We start from the raw sequence: 22,551 nt of genomic DNA, 5'->3' as shown, positions 1-22,551 counted from the left end.
TGTTATGTTCTGAACTAAATGTATCTGTGGTTTTGCAGTGCTGCACAGCTGTTGAGCTATCCAGGAAATAACAAGATCCCCTTGAACTACCACATAGTAGAGGTATGGATTTTATAGATAAACTCTTTTGTAGCTCCATTATTTCACGAGTAACATGTCCCAGTTAGTTCCATAATAAATCCATTAAATTACAGTTTGATTTGGGAGTCAACTAGAACCTTGTTGAATTCAACCAATGGCTTTTAAATGACAGGGTTATGTGCAGTTGAGAGTTAGTTTTATGCTTTTTGTTGTCGTTTTAACTTGGTGCATGGGAGCTTTGGTCAAGTACCAAAATTTTTTAGTGCACGAGTAATCCAGGTTGTGGCATTTCACAAACTTTCAGAGTTTTACATATGATGCTTGTAATGTATCACACAGTCTAAGAGATGGCTACATTTAAGTCACTTGTACTTTAATTCAATTTCTTTTAAACTAAAAGAGGAAATACGTGCAAATTGAGATACAAGAAACTCCATTTAAACATAAGAAAAATCTGTTTTTACTGTGAAGGTGATTAAACACTGGAAGAGTTTTCCCAGAGAAGTTGTGGAGTCTCTATCCTTAGAGAAGCTCAGAACCTAATAACCTGCTCTAGGTGACCCTGCCTTATGCAGGGGGCTTTTGACTAGATGATCTCCAGCCAGACTCAGCTGTTCTGCATGATTTATGTTTGGGTATTCTAAATGATTTTGTTCTATTGGCTCTGAAAAGAACTTGCAGTGAAATAGTGGCATGTTTCCTCCGGGGCATCCTCCATGTCAGAGAATTTTAAATAACCGTAATGTGTATCAGAAGAGCAGCACAGGTTTTCTTTTGCTGCCTCCTTTCAAGGGTCTGTTTTCAAGATGCGGAGCTGGATAAAACTTCATCAATTTCCATCAAAGGTTGAAAGGGATTAAGAGGTTTCAGTAAAAATGGCAACTTGTCATATGAAGGCTTTATAAAGAAGTAAATATAAGGAATTTCAGAAGATTCATCTTAATAAAAGTGAGATTGAGAATTCATCTTGGCACCAGAATGCCAAATACTCTGAATGCTGTAAAGTTACATTACTTTTGGTCAGCTTGTTCTTTTTGTACTCTGAATTCAGAACAGAGGAATCTTAAAATTAACAATAATTTTCTGCCTTAACATCGAAGTGGGATGAGGGAGAGAATCAGAAAAGTAAAAGTGAGAAAACTCATCAGTTGAGATAAAGACCATTTAATAGGTAAAGCAAAAGCCGTGCACTGAAGCAAAGCAAAATAAAGAACTCACTCACTACTTCCCATCAGCAGGCAGGTGTTCAGCCACCTCCAGGAAAGCAGGGCTCCATCATGCCCAACAGTTACTAGGGAAGACAAATGCCGAAACAAACTCCAGATGTTCCCCCCTTCTTCTTCCCCCAGATTTTTATTGCTGAGCATGGTATCGTATGGTCTGGAATATCCCTTTGGTCAGTGGGGCTTGGCTGTCCCAGCTGTGTCCCCTCCCAACTCCTTGGGCACTCCCAGCTTGCTTGCTGGTGGGGTGGGGTGAGAAGCAGAAGAGGCTTTGACTCTGTGTAAGCACTGCTCGGCAACAAGGAAAACATCCCTGTGTTATCAACACTGTTTTCAGCACAAATCCAAAACATAGCCCCATACTAGCTACTATGAAGATTAGCTGTATCCCAGCCAAAACCAGCACACATATCTGTCTTAACAGTATGTCCAAATTACACTCTTACAGAAAGGTTCTTTAGCTCTTTACAGTATCTTCATGATTTCAAGTCCTTCCGTAGAATGACCAGTTCTAGTCAATGTGTTTTTCTGTGCTGTTTGTGCAGTCTATAAATGGATGTTGATTTCTTACGCTAGTAAGAAGATTTTCTAAAGCTTACTTATTTAAGCTGCAATTCTTCCATGTTTATTCAGAAGTTTAAAGAGCAAATTGACCAGCCATAAGGAATCAAAGTTTCCTGATTCCTTTGATGTAATTTAAATCTAGTTGAGGATGGCATGCAAAATAAACAGAAACTCAGAGATGAATGTTGTACTATGATGGTCTTTTTGTAGCCCTCAAAGATTGACATGCTGTTATTATAGACAAACTTGAAAATAAAAACATGAATGTTGACTGCAGGATTGTTTTCAGTTTTCTTAGAAGGATCTGCTGCCAAGGGGTACTGAGCATATATTTTTGTTTTATGAAATGCTGGTTGTAATTTTCAGTTGAAAGTTGTGGCTTTACTTAATGTAAGTTTGTGTCTAGGAGAAAAGAGGACATGATGGAAAAGATACAGATGTAATTTTAATGCAAATAGTCTTTCATACTAAATGCTTAGGCTTCATTTAATATGTTTAATTATTATTATTATTATTATTATTTAACAGGATCAGATAATTTCCGCTTTTCTCAGATCATGTGGTAGCACTGCAGGAGGTCATATAACTATGCCCATTTCTACATTACATAATGTATTTGTTAGACATAATAGATATATAATGCTGGTTTTGTGTTAGTATGATATGAGAAGGGCAGTTAGAGTGGACTCTATTAGAACAGTGTAGGGTTACCACTACCTTTATAAGTTTCTCTTTTCCCCGGAACATGCATTTCACAAAATAATATGGGCCTTTTTGGGTATGTAATTGTTTAAGATCCATTGATTGGCACTATTGCGACGCCGAGGGTTGTGCAGGCCATGTCGGACTGTGCTCTTGATTCTGTGCTGCCTTCTCCTACAGGTAATATTTGCAGAATTGTTTCAACTTCCATCTCCACCACACATTGAAGTCATGTACACAACGCTCCTGATTGAACTGTGCAAACTTCAGCCTGGCTCCTTACCACAAGTTGTATCCTTTCTGTGCTGCTGCAGAGCATTTATTAAAATGCAGTCTTTATTTTGTTTGTTCTGTAGATGGTGGGATAGCAATAAATACTGGTGGTATTAATATTTTGCAGCAGCTGCCTGAAACTTTGCCTGTAACACTCACAGGAAAGAATAGCACAGCCCACTTAGCGCAGGTCTGGATTTGCCAACTGGGCAAGACTCTTCAGTTTTCTGGACAATGTTCTGGTACTTCCTCTGGCCTTCCCAAGAAGTGCTGTTTTGGTGAGGGGTTAAAATACAATACTCCTGTTTGTTACTGCAGCCTGTTCAGGCCTGGACAATGTGTGGCATGGTCACAGACACAATAAAGGCTGAGAAGGAAAGGAAGTAACAGACTTGATCTTTTGTTCTAACAACTGTGTGAATGCTCCTACTCTTTTTTTAGTAGGAAGTGTAGCAGATGATTTAAAGGAACTTGCCTGAGTTCCCACTCAGTGCTTCCACTAGAAGCATTCAAAAGGTCAATAATCATCTGTCAGCTCAGACAGGGTGGCTAAATGCTGAGGAAGGAGGCATGACTCCTGGCTAATTCTGGCTATTACATTGCCCTGACTTTGCTGCCATTTTAGATCACGTTAGATCATTGTTTTAGATCAAGCTACAGACTGAGAATGGAGGATGGCTACCAGATGACTATCCACTGGTAATTTCATGCGCAAATTTTCATTCTACTTCATGATACCACTCACTGTTTGCAAATCACATATCTCAATGATTAGAGCCAAATCTGTTTCTAGAGTTGGGCGGATGTCGATGCAGAAAGTTTTTAATGTTAAATAGGGACACCATAAGAAGGATGAAGGCCTTGTTGGGTAAAGTCAGTGTAGACATACTTTCTCAAGCCTTCAGTGATGATGAAGGATTGTTTGTGGATAAGCATCAACAGCAGCCTGTGAAGCTAGACTGGTGAGATTACAGAAGTACTCCATAAGGAGGTTGGTGTCTGTTCATATCAGTGCAGTTTTGCTTGTTGCATGACATGAATTCTGGCTTTCTATGGATGAAGCCAGCAGTCTCGTTGCAATAATGGAAGAAAACCAGACTGGAATTAGAGGGTAGAACTCATAATATGCTTCACTTTTTCCACTGTGGATTTAATGTGATTTAACTGATTTTGGAGTAGACCCAGGGAGCTTTCAGTACAAAAAGTTGATGACATTCTATTAAAAAACTGAAAGGAATAACATCTGACTTATCTAGTGCTTTTCTGTAACCCTTAATAAGAAACTTCCAGCTTGCACAAGCCACAGAAATGCTCTACATGCGTTTGGATACAATGAATACAACATGTGTAGACAGGTAAATGTGTTTTGGAGACGATGGAAAACATTCCTCAATATCCAATGTACAGGAAAAACGAAGAGGCGATGGAAAGAGTAGTCAGAAATTGTTGGTAGAACTTCTTGATGCTATTCAAAATGTTTTCTGGGATCTGGCTTTGAACAAGAGAAGATAGAGGACTGACTGCTTGCCTCTCCTTCCCAGAAACACTCCCCCAGAGGCTGGAAGTCTAGCTGTCTGTACAGGACAGTTAAAATTGGTGACAACTTTTGCGTATTCAAAGCTGTTCATAGTTGCGTAGTACTCTGTTATTTAGTAGTATGTCTGCTCCCTAGTAGTCTGGGAGGCGACTTGGAGGTAGAGTTTATGTGCAGCCCAGAGGAGGAGAGTGGTGGTGATTTTGCCCTTTGAATGAAGTCTGCATTGTGTAGGAGAGCTGTTAATTACTCATCAAAAATGTGGAAGTTGCATATTCACAGTAAGTTTACACTTTAATTGTCAGGTCATAGTTTAATAGGTTATCTCTTTGTATGAAACAACAGAACATGACAGGCTGTCTATTTGTCGATAAAAGGTTCTTTCTGACTCTCTGAACTCAGTCTTTTTTATCTGGACATAAATGCCTGTTTAATGCTGTAATAGCTTTAAAGTTTAGGCTTGCGTTTGGAACGTAGAATGCATTTATAAGAAAAATCTCAACTGAAAGTTCTCCTGCACTTCTGACATTTAATGGAGCTTTCTTTCTCTTTTAATAAAGATTTATTAACTGGTTTTCTCACCACTTGAGCAACTTCCAGTTCCGTTGGAGCTGGGAAGATTGGTAAGTTTCTCTCCTTTTGATCTGAACCTGATATTGCAAAAACCTTAACATTTCAAACTTATCTAGCAAGTGTCACAGCATAGTGGCCCTGTTAATTGCTTTCCTCCAGCTCTTAGAGATCTTTCCTAATCTGTTCACCACCACCCAGTGGTAGATTATCTTGATAATCTCTTTAGTCACTGTGTTGTCCCTGGTGAACTTCACGATAAATCCAGTGTAAGCGTTCCCTAAACAGGGGAAGTAGAAGTGTGATTTCTTTAATTTGTCCTGCACCCACAGTCAGTTGCTAGCAAATTTTCCTAAATGACTCCCCAATTTACTTTTAATGGTTTGCCGTGACTTTCTGTATTCATTCTGTAATCTTGCTCTCTGTCCTACCCTAAACCTTTCATTATAACCTTTATCCTTGAGAAATTGTGATCTCTTTCCCTCCTGCCAACTCCTTGCACCTGAAGTTCCATCAGAGCTGTCCATGCCATCCATTCTTACCATGCCAAATGTTGAACTCGCATCTCTAGCAGGAGGTCCCTGGACTCTATCAGTGTCTCACTACAGGTTCCCCTGAGCTTTCCATTTTAGGCACCCATGTAGCAAGAGAGGTTACCTTGTGGTTAAGTCCTCCCTACAGTAACTTCCACAGCCTGCTACCATACATGCTTTCTGTAGCTGATCTGCCCAAGTGTCCTTGTGGAGAGGAGTGCAGCCCCTGTGATATGTTTTTGTGGCTTTACTTAAGTTTTGTGTTGTCCTTATGTGGAGTTAAGTGCTTGCTGGCTATCATCATACGCATCCATGTTGACTGACTAGGCAGCAGTTTTCAAAGAGCTGATTTTTGTTTGCCTGGGTGTTCCTTGATGGCAATGCTTCTGTGGGTCTCTCACAAGCTGCCATTTTTCACAAATCTTGCAAGTGACTGTATTTGAGACCTTTCTTTCTCTGAAATGCATTTGAAATCAGCCAGAAATTTAAAAAATTCCTGTGAGGGAGGAACAGACTATGAAATCACTCAAGGTTCCTTTCCTAAGGAAAGGGAAAGCCAGCTAACTGTAAGCACAAATTATTTTTAATCTGGTGGGGGAAGGGAAGCTACTTGAAAACATATCACACAGAGATGAGATTCCAAGAATGCTAATGACCAATAAGGAAATAGTGATAAACTTACCTCATTGTCTTAAAATTGCCTATGCTGTAAAACTAAGTGTCAAGCACTCCAGTTGTCCTTAGACTGTGATTGTTTTGTACCTATTAGACCAAGCCCAAAAGAGACTAAAGCACAAATTCTTTTGCTAAAAGCTATCGTATTCTGTCCTTTGATAGGTCAGATTGTCTTACTCAGGACCTTGAAAAGCCCAAACCCAAATTTGTGAGAGAGGTTTTGGAAAAGTGCATGAGGTAAGTAAGATCTTTTGATAGTTGCATTCAAGGCAAAGTTTGATCTTTGCTTCTGGATACTGTCAAATTCCTTTTAACTTTACTTTTGTCTTAGGCACGTCTGTTCTTACAATTCTGTTTCGGTTAAGAGATGAGTCTGTTGTTTGTATGATTTTAATCTGGTTTACCTGCTGTAGGACACTTAGGACACTACTTTAGAGACCAGGAGAAACAGGTCGAGCAGATAGTAGTCAGCTAGCTATCCCAGGTATGCACACCTGTAGTTACAAAAAGATATGCTTCACCATAAGCATGGAAAGGGGGTTCAGGTAGTATTCCTGGAAAGTATTCAGCATTCACAGAAATGGAAGGAACTGATCATGAGTTACATTAGAAACTGAGAATCTAATCTTGATTCTTCTAGGTGCCTCTGATGTTCAGTGACCTTAAAACAACCAACCCTCCAAACAAACAAAAACCCCAAACCCAACAACAGGAGTACACAATCAGGGCTGGACTTAAAATTGTTGAGATAGGGGGATATAAGAGAGAGAAAGAGCAAAATGTTCAAAAAGCCTATGTTACTCAGTATCCTACATGAAAACATTCATCCATTTTTGGATGAATTCAGTATAGGAAGTGTGAAAGTATTGTGCTGCAAAACGAATGCCATTTTTCTGTGGCACTCTTCCATTTCACTGAAAACTCTGTTAGTAAAATTAAGCCTTTGTGGGAGTGAAATAAGCTGGAAAGTAAAATGAAGACATCCAGTTTAATATTTTTTCTGCTTTGAATACCAACGTCTTAACTAGTTTTCTGCAGCGCATCTTAGGCTTTTGCATAAAACATCCTACCAGGCAGCCTCTAAATCTTTTCACAAGCTAAATTTATTGGATGAGGATGAAACTCTAGCATCACAGAGTTCAAATAGAAAGCATCTACTAGTAAATTTGGTTTACCTAGCTCTTACTGCCCAGCAGAAACTACCATTATGTTGTATAAACATCCTGATTTTTGTTCTATGAAAGTTAAATATAGGAAAACCATTATAAAGCAGTCACTTTAGAATTAGCCTTGGTGTTACTCCCATTTTAATTCTACTACTGTGAAACTTGTTATTTCCAGACTCTCCTACCATCAGCGAATAATAGACATTGTTCCTGCAAGTTTTTCTGTCCTCAGTCCTGCTAATCCAGTGTGCATTTACAAATATGGAGATGAAAGTAATAGTAAGTATTAAAGTTACTGAGGGGTCAAGTTGAAGAAAATAGTGTTTCAGAGCAAGGGAGCACATTAGACTGTAATATCAGTTGCCTTCATAGAGAAGAATAGAGCTGAAATAAATATGCATGATTTTTATATGGGTAAATATGCTTCATGTGAGCAATTAATACATATTAAGCCTGGAGCTCTGTACTATAATCCTCTTTGTTACTTTATGAAGAAAAGAAAATCCAGATACATGAAGTTACTCTTGCTGAGGTGGTTGTGGTGTTGTGCAGCATTGTTTGCCGGAAGTCTAAATTGGAAAATTCATCTATTTCCCCTGTTTGGGCAAATACTATGCAAAAGTCAGCATATAAAGTGATAATGTGAGTTTATTTTTTGAACTTCATGAAACAGTAGAAGATTTTACCAGTGAACTTGGTTTAATGAAGCATACAGAGGCAGCAGATGACATAAAGATTGAAATAGAGAGATACATTATTATTCCTTTTACTACTATTCCTTTTACTACTCAGTGTAAAGACAATCCTAAGCATGAAAGTGTCATCGTCAAAGATACAGTGAGGAAAAACAAGGAAGTATTGTATTTTTAGGATATTCGTGAAAGCTGAAGTAGAGCTTTAGACGGGAGAGTGATTACCTGACCTCAGTTCTAAAGGTTCTACTGGAAGTTTTGTATTTAATGTGAAGACCAGGAAAAGTCTTGAGCAGTTTTATGGAATAGTGATGTGGACAATGATATTAGAAACAGCTAGTTTTAGGTGTAGTTGGGAAGTGTACTTGTTTCTCTGAGAGAGAAACTGGTGTTAAAAATACTCACTTGCCTTCGACATATTTTGACCTCTTTGCTCTTGTTTAGGGTCTCTTCCTGGATATACTGTGGCACTCTGTTTAACAATCGCAATTAAAAATAAGGCCAGCAATGATGAAATCTTCAGCATTTTAAAAGATGTGCCCAATCCAAACCAGGATGATGATGATGGTAAGATATATGCTGCTAGGCTTTGGCAGGCTGTAATTTCTTTTGTGTGTAGAATGATCTGCCATCCTTTGGAGCTGTAAGTGTGGTGGTGAACAGAACTGTATGCTTTTCCTTCTAATAGTTGGTTTAAATTTATCAGTAAATGGAAATAATGCACCATTGTTAGGGGTTATTGTAAACATCTTACATGCAGAGGCAGGCCTGTTTTTCTTAACAGAGGTAACCTAGTGCTTAAGGTGTGTTTTCTTGTGATTATTGACAGATGTGGCATGAAAGAACTTAACTTTCCCTTGCCTTCAGCAAGAGTGCAGTTCATGCTGTTATCCTCACCTCTGAGATTCAGCGCTTGTGCCCTGAGAGCTTCCCTTCCCTTGGTGCACTCCCACGACAGATAAGATAGCCAGCCTGCTGGCTGTAGTCTTCCATGAATAGAAACTCAGGATGGAACTCCACTCATGTTCATTGTAGCTTTGCAGACACAGACAGCATTGGTTCTTAAACGCTTGTGCGTTTTAGGGAGTGAGAAGGAGTGCGAGACAGAGAATTAAGAAGTGATCTTTACAATGGGGACAGCTTCAACTTTTCTGTAATATCTGCAGGTGTTCTGTTATACAAGCAGTGAGCAGCAACGATCTGAGTTTTTTTGCCGTGGGATCCACAGTCATGTTTCCTGATTTGCTTTAGACATCACCCACTAATGAGTGCTCTCCCTCCTGCCTGTCTTCAGCTGCAGGTAGCTGCAGCTACCGGAGGGGAGTTGGCACCATTCACGCCTAGTACCCATATTTGCTATGCATGCTTGTTGGACCCTTCTCCCATGTCATTAAATAGCCAACCTCTGTATCGTAATCATGCTTACCTTCCCCTCTCTTCATCCACTCTCGCTTCTTTATGGTCTGCCAGGCCTTCAGCTTGGTGCATAACTCTCCAGTTTCCTTTGCTGTCTTTCTCTGCTGCTGTCCATCAGCACTGTTACATGTTGGTAGAGCAGCTGTGTCTCTGATAGCTTCTTCCCTGACCTGGAATTCTTTCTGCACGTTTTCTCCCTGGCAAAATGGGAGCCTGAAGATCCGCATAAAAGTCTTTAGTAGCTCACTGCTGAGTCTTGCAAAACCCTGTTGATGAAACTCTTTTGTGAAATGAGTTAAAACCATAAGTTATCACTACAGTTTTATGAGTAGCTTACATGCTTTACTTGAAGTAATTACAGTTTCAACTTTAAATAACTTGCAGATGAAGGGTTTACCTTCAACCCTCTGAAAATAGAAGTCTTTGTTCAGACTCTCCTCCATCTAGCTGCAAAGTCTTTCAGCCACTCCTTCAGTGCCCTGGCAAAGTAAGTGTAATATGTGCGTTATTTTGGGGCTTATAGAACTGTTAATTCTGACACCGAAATGCATGATAGAAGAACTGGAATGCAAGCTTCAGCAATGTTTTAGGTGCTCCACAATGCACTATGATTAAGAGAACTAATGACACTGCTTACTGAAGGAATTGTAGTGTAAATCCTAGGTTATATATGTGGGTGGAATTAACAGAAATGTGTACATTACAGCCATGTGATGTAAATCAAACAAATGAGACTGGTTTGGAACGTTACTCCATTTCAGAATTACTCATTTGCTGATTATGGTGAGGAGCAAGGGTTTCTCCTCACATTTGAATCACTGGGTAACTCGCACCACAATAACTCACACCACAATATCTCGTACTGTACGTCTGGATGAAAAATGAGGAAAAAAAAAGAAAACATGAAACTTCAGAGCAGTCTGCTGTAAACTTCTGTCTACCAAAGAACAGTAAAATCCATTCTAAAATACTTCAGAAGGCATCCCTTAAAGATATGCTTTAACTTCTAAAGAATTTACTGCACCTTTTTTAGCAAAATGAGAGAAAATAACTGATTTTTAATCCTGTGTGCTTTGGAGTTGCTCTTAAGTGGTTTAATACATGAAAGGTAGTCACATGCATCTTAACGAGTTATTTTTCTATCTGTCCTTAAAGATACATAAAGCTGTTACAAAAACATGCACCTGGGAGCTTTATAGAGGCAATGTTGATAAGAAGCTGTAGGTAGTAACCTATAATCAGTGGTGCAAGAGGCAGGGTGACATGAATACTTAGAGCCATGGTATTTTCACTGCTGCACACCAACAGTGGCAGCCATGAGATGAAAAAGAGCCTCTTAACACTACAGTTATATTACAATAAGCTGGGTTCTGACTGCAGTCTAGCAGTCAGCGTAACTCTGCTAAAATAGAGGCTTTTAGCAGCATTTCCTTCAGAAAGAGGCAGACTGGATAAGTGTCTAAGGTTATGGAAACACATATCAAGAGGAAGGTCTAAGGCTCAAGGCAGCAAATTTTGCTCCAGCTGTGTATAGATAAGCACACGAGGCATGAAAGTGCCTCCTGCTTTTAAGAGTATGAGAAATGTAGCCCAGCTTCAGGGACTAGGTTCACCACTAAGATTTAAGTTGCTTTTAGGAGCTGTCATGTCTTTGTAGCCTATTTTAGCTCAGGATGGTTGTATTTTCCAGGGAATAGTTGTTCAAGAATTGGTGGAGATAGTCACAAAATTTTCTTTTGGCCAGTCTAAACCACTTGCCTTCTATCTGCTGCTCTTTTGACCTGATCCCAACCCCTCCACTGACTACTTACATCTATTAAAAGGTTTCATGAAGTCTTCAAAACACTTGCTGAAAGCGATGAGGGGAAACTCCATGTTCTGAGGGTTGTATATGAGGTTTGGAAGAATCATCCACAGGTAAGAGGTTGCAGTGTCAAGTATCTTTGTGAGTTTCAACTCACAGAGGTCATATTTAATAAAAACCATTACAGTTTGCTTTATATCCTTTAAAAATAACTTGTCTGTTGTCATCTTATTTGACGGAAAGTTCAAATTGTATTTACTGGTTGTTACTAGTGCCTAAAATGAAGGCTGGAAATAAAATATATATCATCAGTGAGGCCACTTCTTCCTCAGAGTTCATTGTGGGAGGGCCAAGGCTGTCATTCTGACTCAGATTCATACTATGCTGTTTGTTGTACAAGCGAATAACTTTTGCGAAAATCATGATTCTGTTAAAAAATTGAAAAACAGTGTAGATGTGTAAATTGAAATAAGACGTAGATCTCATATCAAAAGCAGGCCACATTCTTAGAAATGTGGAAATCTGGGGTTTGTTAGGGATTTCCCCCCCCCCCCCCAACTGCTAGTGGAAGCCATACAGTTATTCCACAAAGCTCATGTTGAAGTCACTGTTGTGTGTGGGTAGAGTGAGTAGAGCTGCAGTCAGTGCCTGTTCAGAACAGATCAGTCTGACAGTGCCATGATTATGTTCATTCTTGAGCCAGAGGAAATAACACCCTAAAAGACCTATGAAAAATGCCTCAGTTGTTTAAGCTGTTCAGTTGCTTCACAGCAGTTGTTTTCTCCCTCAGCTGTCATTCTTCTATAAATAGAAATTGATAAGGAACTCAAGCTGAATTTTCCTGCATTAATTATTTCATGTATTCCTTACTGGTGTGTTTGTGTTACACTTTATTGGGCTTGAAAGTGGTCTGTACCTCACAGGTGCATAGGCCAGACTTTCAGAAGTGATGCCACTGAGAGCAAGGGGTAATCGTTGCATCTGCCACTGGACCTGTGGGCCATTCCTAGGGGAAAAACTGAGCGCCTAGAAGATACCTATGAAGCATGTCACCTCTCTTCTAAGTACAGTAAAAACATCAAAAAAGCAGGATTTTTTTAATATATTAAACTTCCTACCCAAATTACTGACCTTGAAAATGTGACAATTACAGTCTGACCTACTTTTTACTGCCATTTAACTGGATCAGAAGAAATTACATTACTGCAATCTAATATCCACATCCTCGTTGTTCCTTTGCATTGCAGCATGACCAAACTGAGATGGAGGTTTCAAACCTAGACTAAACAGTCATGTTTGATTTTATGAATAAATCAAGATTGCTTTAAGAAATACCACGTGCAAAAGTTACAAAGGTCTGCTATTCTACTTGATCATGCAACTTAAGTTTTCCTCTCTTGCATTTATTGCAGTTCAGTCTTTTGCTTCTGGTCAAGCACTTTATTTCCTGAGTCCACAACCTCCCTGGCACACAGAACAAATGGTGCTTGCACAGCAGGACACTTGTCCAGAGTCTGTTTCATGCCGCTCACCCTACTCCCATGTCTATGGGAACGTCCTTTGATTTGGTTCAGCCTATCAGCAGTATTCACGAGGCATATAGTGCTAATGAGTGATCTATGCTGCAGATAGTGATTTAGCAATATGAATCAGTAGTCCCTGGACCTATAAGCAAGGTTGTGGTGGTGACTTCATAAAGAGAAACTTCAACATTGAGATTAAATGTTTTTTCAAAATCCTAGGTCTGTGTTTCTTGGAAGATCAGGCTAAGTAATCAGAAATTCTTCCTGGCAATACAGAAAGACAAATAGAGCATAGGATGCTATCCTGGGACTTGAAAGTCGAGTGCTGAGTCTTCTGTATGATTCATTCAGTTATTTTAATTTTCCTTCCTTAAAAGGAGCTTTGTTACACTTCCTTATTTGACAATGGGTGGTTGTAAGGATAAATACAGTGCAGCCTGTGGTTCTTAGATACTGTGGCATTTAAGCACATGAGTAACCAAGATAAGCCTTTTTTCTGAACAGCTTGCAACTGCTTTAGTCAGTAACTCCTCTCTGCAGTTGCCTGCTAGGTTGCTTGCAACCCCCCCTAAATGATGGCAGTGCCTGTAGCAAATAAGCATTTCCATTGACTACACAGCACTAGCTCTGTCCTGAAATTAATAGGTCCTGTAGAGAAGAGCATACTGTCACATTTGAAGACCGTTGCAGTTCAAGGAGAGTAGGCTAACAGTAGCTCCTTCATTATGGTGATCTGACCGGTATATATGCTCTGGTTTGAGTACGTCGAGGTCAAATACTACCACTTGTGTCTTTTAAGGCCTCACTTCCAACTGTGATGCTTGTATTTTTTGCTTTTTTATGGAAGCATGTATGTAACAGAGTGATATATCACTTTCACAAGAAGTAGAAAAGGTTGTTAAACAATATTAGAATGCTTTATGTAATTTATACAGATCCCCTAATTTGAGCAGTTTTAGGCTAAACTACCCAGCTTCCTAAAGTATTTGAAATTACCCAGTAATATCACTAACATAGAGTTGCATCAAACCATCGCTGGTTTTATCTGAGGCTGGAATACTTTACACAGATTGTGTGTGCAATGTCTTTCACAAAATATAGATGATTGCTGTGCTTGTGGACAAGATGATTCGGACACAAATTGTTGACTGTGCTGCAGTAGCAAACTGGATCTTCTCTTCAGAGCTTGCACATGATTTTACTAGGTAACAAGAATTTGTCTTGGGTTGTTACTTGTCTCTGAATTACTATTTTAAGTGCCCAGTACGTAGTTTAATCTATGAAAACTGAGTAGTGGAAGAAGAAGGTACAGTGAAGCCTTTTCTCCTTCTACAAAAGATGTACTTTAGCATTTTTCTTTCTGAGTTGGGGTATGAATGTTTATGTGACAGTGCAAGAATGTTGCTAGCATGTGTCCTGGTTAAACCACAACAGCATGTCATTTTGCAAGTAGTCTCTAAGCCTGCCAAAGCAGAACACTGTACCTATTTCTAGACAAAGTCTGTTGCTGCTAGCTTAGTGTGGTCCTGGCCTTTGGTTGAGTTATGTAACTTGTACCGCCATTGATACATTGCTTCTTGAGAACGGGAGAATTGTTTGGACTGCAAAGTCAATTTGATGTTGGTAGTCTTGCAGTACGTGTATAAATGACAATGCTGGTTTGGAAGTGTACTGCAAAAAATAGGAAAGAAATTACTGTTAAGCTTTCTTACATTACAGGTATGCTTTCCTATATGGCGAGTGTTTGCTCACTCTAGTAGATGTCTTAGATGACGCTAAGTTTTTTAAATGCCCCCAGATACATTTTTATGTAAGGAACTACATCTAGTTTTCTATATTGGAGTAGTGTGTAATGTAGTGTTTTGAGCTTTCTGTCTTTCCTAGGTTTTATATCTGGGAGATCTTACATTCCACAATTCGTAAGATGAATAAACATGTTCTGAAGATTCACAAGGAACTGGAGGAGACTAAGGCAAGATTGGCCAGGCAGCACAAAAGAGTAAGTAATTTGTTTGTAATTTTTAATTATTTTAAGTTATGTTTTACAAACCTGCATGCTGTCAGACTGACACACAGTTGATTTTGGGAAGGACTGAATAAATTTGTCAGGAAGCATGTCTGCAGACGTGGTCATCCGTAGCGCTAAGACATCAAAAACTGGATGTATGTTCTCAGTCCACCTTTCTAATGGTAACTATAACCTAAAAATTCAATAAAATCTTTAGGAGAATTCATATGTATTTGCCCTGTTCAAGCTCTCTCTCACAAGTTTCTCATCTAATACGAGCATGTCTTCCACTTGCCTTCTAATCTGGATTGCAATGACCTTATTAGATAACAATAAGAACAGTTACAAAATATTTACAGTAAGTTCTGTTAAAGAGTACTCTTGTGGCTTCCATGCAGAAGTGCACGGAAACAGCTATTTGCTATTGAAAAGTTGGCTGTTACTGTTCTTCTGATGGATGCTGCTGGATTCTGACACTGGTATCTGTCACTTCCTTCTTCCAGCATATTTTTCTGAATTCCTTTGCATGATCTGGGTTACTATATACAACAAACTGATGAGGAAGCAGCCGCTGTTGTGTTCTGCTGTCCCAAGTGGGACAGTAAAATGGGGTGAGACAGTGTCTAATGTGGCAGCTGCAAAAGACGGGCTCCAAGGAAGCTTGGCTGAATGTAATACTTAGTCACGATAGAATGAAGTCAGTTTATAAACACACTGAGAGTTGCAAAGAGCAAGAGAGAATTTCCATGTTTGTATGTAGTTTGTGAGTATGATTACCAGCACAAAACCCTTAGCTAGCACCAAAACTTCGGATGAAGTTAATGTCAGAATTTGGCACTGCGTGGTGCTTAGTTGCTGGCTGGGGTTAAACCACAATAATGGCACAGAGGCTGCTGATGGTTTCTGAAGAAACCTGCACAAGTCAGTTATTTTTCCAGAAGTTTCTGGTGAGAGATCACTAATACCTCACAGTTTGCCAGTGTGAGTTCATCCCAGCCCCTTCATCTTGTTTCCTTCACTCCCAGCAACAGCCATCCTAGTTGCTTGCATCCTTAATCTACACTGACCAGCAGTTAATAAATGCCTGTAATTTTTGAAGACCTACATGCACTCATTGATCTTAGTGTGAGGCAGAGAGCTTCTCTGGCATCTCTAAACAAATATACCAGTGTTCTCATTTCTGTACTTGTCTCTTGCTGCAGCTCTTTACTACTGAGTACTTTAAATGAGTATTGTCTTAGGAAGAAACATTTGTATGCAACAGTGAGCAGTTCTGCAGGCTGTTGCTCTGCTGCATGACCATTCCTTTTAGGGGGAAGTAAGCTGTCAAGTTTTGATGTCCCCAGCATGAAGTGGATTGCCTTACTATGGAATGAGTCCAAGGCTTACATGCTTTCTCTTAGGTCTTATTGGTCCTTTAGCGTTTTGAGTTCAGGAAACCTCTGTAGATGGGGAAAAAGCAAGTTCCTATAGAGAGAATAAAATTAAATTCTCACTTGCTCTGGTAAGTAATTTTTATTTTTTATGCTGATTCAGGGCTGTAACTATCTTCTGAGTTTTCATTTGCTATGCAGTAGGTGAGTTAACACATGGCCCTATATTTGTCACAAGTTGCACATGCTCCTTTTTCAAATATTTGAAGTTTTGAGATGTTAATTTGTGGGTATTTTTGCACAGAGACAATCCTATGAGACAAGCAATATCTGTATTTAAATGTACCATAATCCATCAGATTCTGCTTTTCCTCCTATGTCCGTTGTAGTCTTGTGGAATACTTCATTACCTGACCTCCCAAGTCTGGTACTTACGTGTATTTTGTGGTTGTTGTTGTTGTGTTGTTTTGTTTTGTTTTTGAGGTAATGACAACATGCCATGTTCCTAGTTAGTTTGGTTTCCGTGCTGACCCTTTCTAGTCTGAAACCATCCCTTTTGATCATGAATATAGGGAGTCCCCACTTCAACACCATGGGTTGCAGTCTCTAGTCTTCCTTTTGTGCTAACCAGCTGGATTCCTGTGAGTTCTTGCACAAAGTGCTTTATATTTTTGGAGCCCTGAGATTTCGGAACTGTTCATTGAATTAATTACCTGCCCTGCTGCAGTAGACACAATTTAAAATATCTACGCTGGATTTTTTTTAAAAAGCTGTTCATTATCTGGTGATGATAAAGTCAGCAGGGGTATTACTTTTTACTGTGTTTCCACTAAATAAAGGACTGGTAAATCTTTAAGCTTGCACTGGTTTCTCTGAAATCTTGATTCAGGGCTTTCCCGTATTGGCATTTTTCCTTCCAAATTTCTTCCCTGACTTATATTGAAAGTTAATGTCTTTCAAAACACAATACTTACCAAGCTACAGAGCAGCTTCAGTTGCTGCTTTTCAGTTGCTCTGCAGACCTTTTCACATGTGGAACCGGAGGGCATTAACAGCATCCACAAGTTGCTAGTTAGTCTTGTGTTGTCACTTACAGCGAGACAGTGATGATGATGATGATGACGACGACCGAAGCAGCGATCGGGAAGATGGACCGCTAGAAGAGCAGATAGAGCGCTTGCAGGAGAAAGTAGAGTCAGCCCAGAGTGAGCAAAAGAATCTCTTCCTTGTTATATTCCAGGTAATGATGGGCAAAGTCTCTTCTCACCTTCGGGTTTTAAAGTTATTGGATTTATAAGGTTTCAGTGTCACTCGTATCTTGGGCATCTTCTTGGAATAAGAATAGGGGAAGGGGTTGATGGGTTTACTATGGGTTAGAGTCAATCCAGATCATCCCCTTGCAAAGACTGCTTCTGAGCAAGATCTGTTCAGTTTCAAGTGCTGAGGAACAGAGGAGTTCTGCTAGCATACAGTTTCCTGAACAACCAGAAGGTAACTGGGTTTTATTTGCTTACTAAATGCAGTGTTTGCCAAGCAAAATAATTGCTCTCACGTTGCTGTTCAAAGCTTCTGTCCCCCAGATCCTCTTACTTGAGGTTAGGATCCTGCTTTCATTTGACGAGACTTAAGTATTCTTTTTCCTCTCCTGCAGCGTTTCATTATGTTGTTAACTGAGCACTTGGTGCGCTGTGAGACTGGTGGAATTGATGTATTTACACCTTGGTACAAGAGCTGTATAGAGAGGTTGCAGCAGATCTTCCTGCAGGTAAGTTTCATTTCTCAGTTTGGAAGGCTGTGGGCAGGGACATGCTGGATAGACAAGCTTTGTGGCTGGAGAACTCAGCACTCCATGAGAGTAGCAATAGGCAGCAGCAGCACATCTTCTCTGAAGACTTGTGTTGGGGCTAGGTCGCAGCTCTGGTTCTGGCCACATCTCTGCCACAGACTGGTGGAGTGACTGGTCCTTGATTAATTCCCACACTGTGAGCATACTGCAAAAAGATACCAAGATGTGATTATGAATTTCACTGAGCTCCTCTTAACTGTATTTTTATAGTAAGGGCAAAGTTCTGAGCGAACAAGAATACTAAAATAGATGTCTTTTAAATAAGTGGATTAAAATATTGCAGAATTCCTTTTAATAAGATGCATAAATATTAAAAATAATTTTGAATTCTTGAATCAGGTAATAAGCACAGGTTGCTGGATGAAAGTGATAGTAATAGAAAATTATACCTGTGCAAGCAGAAGATATGTTGAAGAATGGGAGTGGTGGTATAATTCTCCCTTGGGCTGAACCCTTCCTTGGTAGTTGATGTGGCGTCAAAGGAAAGCAAATATGATTCTTCTAGGATATCTCTGCAGTTGCATGGTATCCTGCACACAATTCAGGGTCCAAGAGTAAAGAGCTACAGGGAGCACAGTGCTCCTCAAGACAGGATTTCAGCACATCTTTCTTCTTGCAATCACTAGTGGCTGTGCATTATGTTTTTCTTGTCAGTTGCTACTGTGGTGTGGAAATGACATGTGCCTGACAGTTTTGATGAAAACATTTGACCTGTGATTTTTACATGCCTTGACTTCTCTACCTGTTCTTATGTATGGATAGATGAAAACAATAAAGGTTTTTGTTTTGTTTTTGTTTTTTATCTGCCAGCATCACCAGATAATCCAGCAGTACATGGTGACCCTAGAGAACCTCCTGTTTACAGCTGAATTGGACCACCACATACTGGCTGTGTTTCAGCAGTTCTGTGCTCTGCAGGCCTGAGGATTATTGACAGGCAGAGTCTTGTCTGCAGGACTTTAATGAATTTTTTTTTTTTTTTTTAATGGGAAAACTTGACATGGGGATAGAAGAAATTTTTGACTAAAAATGGCTTTCATGTGCTCCTATATAAAACAATACAGTACTCTGACCAACAGCAAACTGTGTAAGCATCATAAGCCTTACAAGATATGACTGATAGGGGATAGATGCAAAGCAAAGTATGAATTCTTTTTGTTGTCTTCTAATTTGGTTTGACTCTTGACTTCAGGATAGTATTTTTGTTTCTCCCCAGTTGTTTATATAAAAATAAAAATCGGGGAAAAAAAACAACCAAACAAGAAAACCCCAAACAATAGAATTTGTTACCTCTGCCTGGCCCTTAAATCAAAGGAATTGCAGAAATGAGAAACAGTTCATAGTGTTTTGTGAGTATGAAAGGGAATGCACCTTCGCAATGAGCAGTGTGGTAAGTTCTCTAGTATGGCACAGGAAAAGTGTCTTAGCTTTGGGCATGTGAAACACTTGAGTTAAGCTTTCAGAGTATAGAGCATATGGATTTGTTTATTACCAAGCCAGCTAGATTTTCACAGTTCGAAAGAACATGGTTGTAATACAATTGAAGTATGTTTTTGAAATGTATTGTCTAGTGTCTTATTACAGTAGCTACAAACAATTGGTAGAGGAACTTGATGGACAACTTCTGAAAAATGCAATCCTTTTTGCAGTATAGTCGAAGAATCATTAACTGCTCCTGGCAGCAGTCTTCACTGGTGAATAGAGACAGTAAGCAAGAGTTGGAGTGGAACAAACTTCCGACTTCCATACTGCAAGCCTTACCTGGGTCTTGGGAACTCCAGCCCCAGATGCCAGGGGAGAGAACAGGGCAGTGTTCAGCTTGTTCCTTTATTTCAGCCTGTAACTAGTTGGGCTGCCAAGCTTGCGCTGGGCTGGGCCTGCAGTGGTGCCAGAAATCTTTCTGGTAGTGACAGTGGATGAACCAAGTGCCCTTGCCTCATCTGGCTTTTTAACAACTGCTTTGCAGTGGCTGCATCTGCTGCCCTTCCCTTGCTTAAAATGTGACAACAGCACGTGGCTCCCATGTCTTCAGAAAACATTTTAATGCTAAATTAAGTGATATCTCACAGGAGACTTAGACTGGGAAAACACAGCCTGGAAATAGAGTAGCCTTAGTTTTGAGTTACGCAAATAACATTACATACATAAATGCCAAGCCAGAGTGGTCTGTATTACGGTAAGCAGTGATGAATGGCAGAGACACTGCCTTAGGTGCTCAGGTCCATCCGTCTGCAGTATATTTCCAAGCTGTTTATGGTCTCTTCATTTTGCAGATGAATGTTTAAAGAATTTACATACCCAGTGCTATTCAGTTCAAGCTTAGAAGGTGATGAGCTTCAAGTAATTTTGTTCCTGTACAAATTATTTTTTTCAAGTATTATACCTAGTGATGCATTTCATCCGTACGTTGACCAATTGACCTCCTGATCAAGCAAGGAGGGTAAAAAATGGAACTTTCTACTTTGAGTGTTGATTGACATAAGTTTGTGTGTGGCCTGTAGCAATCCGATATATCCTCATAGACTTAGATCTGTTATTTCTGCTTTCTCTGCTTACGCTTTCTGATTTGACCAATCCCTCCGCTCTTTCAGGGTATACTGTTAATTGTTGTAAATTTGCTTTATGCAAGGGTTTTGTCAGTCATGCAGAGACTTCTGCTTCAAATATTTCTCTGTTAATGTTCTTGAGTAATCAGATAGTTGGTTTTGGTTTGTTTTTTTTTTTTAAAGAAACGTTGAATACTGTAGAGGTTTTAATTGGGGTTTAATAGTTTTTTCACTGGCTCAGATCAGTATCAGAGTTCTGGTATTAACTTGTGGTGGGGGTCTGACTATAAATGTGACTTCTGTAAAACTGATAATGCAGTTAGAACTTGCAAGCCTGTAAAAGCCTGTACCTTCCTCTGAGCCTTGACAAATACGGGTGCTGGAAATCCAGTTGCAAATGCCTGAGTGTAATCCTATGATTTAAAACCAAATAGCAACGTCTTTCAAAATTGTTTTGACTTCCATGGTGAGCATGGGCTTTGATCACATTTCTTGAGTCTGTTGGACACCTTCCCCTCTATGTAGGTCCAGTGGCGTACACCTGACTTGACTGGGAAACTGGTTGGATCTGTAGGAAAGAGAACGAGACGCTTGCATAGTGATACCAGCAGCTAACTGGAGAAACTTGGAACTGCTGAAGCATGAGGTGGTGGATAGTGTAAAGATGCTGTAGAAATGTGGTGTGGTTGGAAAAAATGCACAATTAAAGACAAAAATAAATGAAGGTGAAGCAGATTGCTACTGGGAGTGTTTGTCCTGCCTATTTTGGGGGGTCAGTGAAGCAAGGCAGTCATGGCAGGGTTACGCTGGTGTTAAATGCTGTCGGGTTTGGAGGAGTTTTGCTTTCCCTGCACTGTTGCTGGTACCCTGACTAACACACGCAAGCCTTCACCTCCTTGTGCTACAGGTTGATCAAAGACGCTTCCCTCCCCTGCGCAGCCAAGTGAGGCAAGCATACGTGCTGCTGGGTGCCCAGAGGGTGCTTCTGTGGAAATTCTCCCTCTCTCTTGCCACCTCCTGTCTTCTGGGCAGTGCTGCTGCAGGAGGTGAGGCAGGGGTGGGCCAGTGGTGCATGCTGAGGGGTGGCTGCTGCAGCCTGCCCACAGGTAAGTGATTCAGCAGCCAGTGCACACCACCCAGCTCCCTTGGAGAGAGTTTTGGGACCCAAGACAACACTGGCTCTTGGAACCATGATGTGGAGGACTACCTCCAAAAGCTGTGCCAGGACCTGCCTCCTGCCCTCCAGCCAGGCTGCCCACATGCCGCTTTCCTAGGCCTGGCAGGGCCCCAAGTCTCTGTGCTTGGTGGAAAGGCAGGTCACAGGGCTGCAGACCATGAGAGAGTGCTGGAGAATCTAAGACCTATTGGTGGAACCATCATCTGCCCTCCCCATCCGCCTTCTCTCCACTGGTAACAGTTCAGTTCTGCACAGCCAGGGGCCCAGGCTCCCCAAAGAAGTCTTGAGAGACTTCAGAGAGATCTGCCATATTTACAATGGTGAACAACTGCAGAGCCACTGCCTAGAGCATGTTCCTTCACTTCAGCCATTTTCACAAGCATTCCACAACAGCTCCAAGCACTGAAGATCTGAAATTTGAGAGATTTTGACTTGAAAGTGAATCCACCCTCTCCTGAAAGCAAACATCATTTGGGTCTATCTTGGAGTATATTCCCCTGCCCAAGGACAGGTATTTATACTTTTCATTTACAAATTTCTGACAAAGTTGTAGTTTAAGAGTCACCTTGGTCTCTGGTCCAAAACTTGAAAAAAAGGCAATAGAGCATACAGTTAAGGACTCTTCCCCTATGAAACATGGTGGCAATGCGTCAGAACCTCCCCAGGAGCACACAGCTTTCGAGAGAGAATTCTCCTTTTAACAGAGTCCAGTCTCCCAAGTCCAAGCAGAAGGAGAACCTGCCACATGACATGATCACCAGCCACCAGATGATGTGGTGTACCAGCTAGTTGCCCTCTGCTAGTTGCCCTGACCAGTGATAGTCACTGGAAACTAGACAACAGTT

General features: G+C 40.4%; 1 protein-coding gene and 1 long non-coding RNA gene across 5 annotated transcripts in view; one reads left to right on the top strand and one right to left on the bottom strand.

The window, feature by feature from the left end:
- The window catches only part of NCBP1 (nuclear cap binding protein subunit 1), a 31,875-nt gene extending 10,611 nt beyond the window's left edge, over positions 1 to 21,264 (top strand). The window contains exons 10-24 of one of the 2 annotated variants that reach the window (XR_005931608.1): positions 39 to 102; positions 2,751 to 2,861; positions 4,134 to 4,198; positions 4,938 to 5,000; positions 6,318 to 6,392; positions 7,497 to 7,600; positions 8,458 to 8,580; positions 9,814 to 9,916; positions 11,253 to 11,346; positions 13,858 to 13,961; positions 14,641 to 14,755; positions 17,234 to 17,377; positions 17,789 to 17,902; positions 18,794 to 19,070; positions 19,200 to 21,264. Coding sequence is in view for 1 of the 2 variants with exons in the window: in XM_030004705.2 (XP_029860565.1) it covers positions 39 to 102; positions 2,751 to 2,861; positions 4,134 to 4,198; positions 4,938 to 5,000; positions 6,318 to 6,392; positions 7,497 to 7,600; positions 8,458 to 8,580; positions 9,814 to 9,916; positions 11,253 to 11,346; positions 13,858 to 13,961; positions 14,641 to 14,755; positions 17,234 to 17,377; positions 17,789 to 17,902; positions 18,794 to 18,907 (1,393 nt within the window). In the remaining variant the exon portion in view is untranslated. Of the gene's footprint in view, positions 1 to 38; positions 103 to 2,750; positions 2,862 to 4,133; positions 4,199 to 4,937; positions 5,001 to 6,317; positions 6,393 to 7,496; positions 7,601 to 8,457; positions 8,581 to 9,813; positions 9,917 to 11,252; positions 11,347 to 13,857; positions 13,962 to 14,640; positions 14,756 to 17,233; positions 17,378 to 17,788; positions 17,903 to 18,793 lie in introns of both variants that reach the window. The other variant, XM_030004705.2, reaches the window with a different exon arrangement.
- Positions 7,952 to 18,787, bottom strand: LOC115336922. Of its 3 annotated transcripts, XR_003921991.2 has the most exons (3): positions 18,373 to 18,787; positions 17,112 to 18,128; positions 7,952 to 9,695 (listed from the first exon to the last, which is right to left on the bottom strand). It is a non-coding gene; the product is annotated as an uncharacterized LOC115336922 (long non-coding RNA). The 3 variants fall into 3 exon arrangements; XR_005931609.1 differs by lacking the exons at positions 17,112 to 18,128; positions 18,373 to 18,787 and adding an exon at positions 9,789 to 9,878 and having other exon boundaries at positions 7,952 to 9,709; XR_005931610.1 differs by lacking the exons at positions 17,112 to 18,128; positions 18,373 to 18,787 and adding an exon at positions 9,789 to 9,877.
- Positions 21,265 to 22,551: the final 1,287 nt, after the last annotated feature.

This window comes from Aquila chrysaetos, chromosome Z (genome assembly GCF_900496995.4).
Source record: "Aquila chrysaetos chrysaetos chromosome Z, bAquChr1.4, whole genome shotgun sequence".
NCBI lineage: Eukaryota > Metazoa > Chordata > Aves > Accipitriformes > Accipitridae > Aquila > Aquila chrysaetos.
The sequence above is the reverse complement of the archived record's forward strand: the minus strand, read 5'-3'. Positions and strand labels throughout refer to the sequence as shown.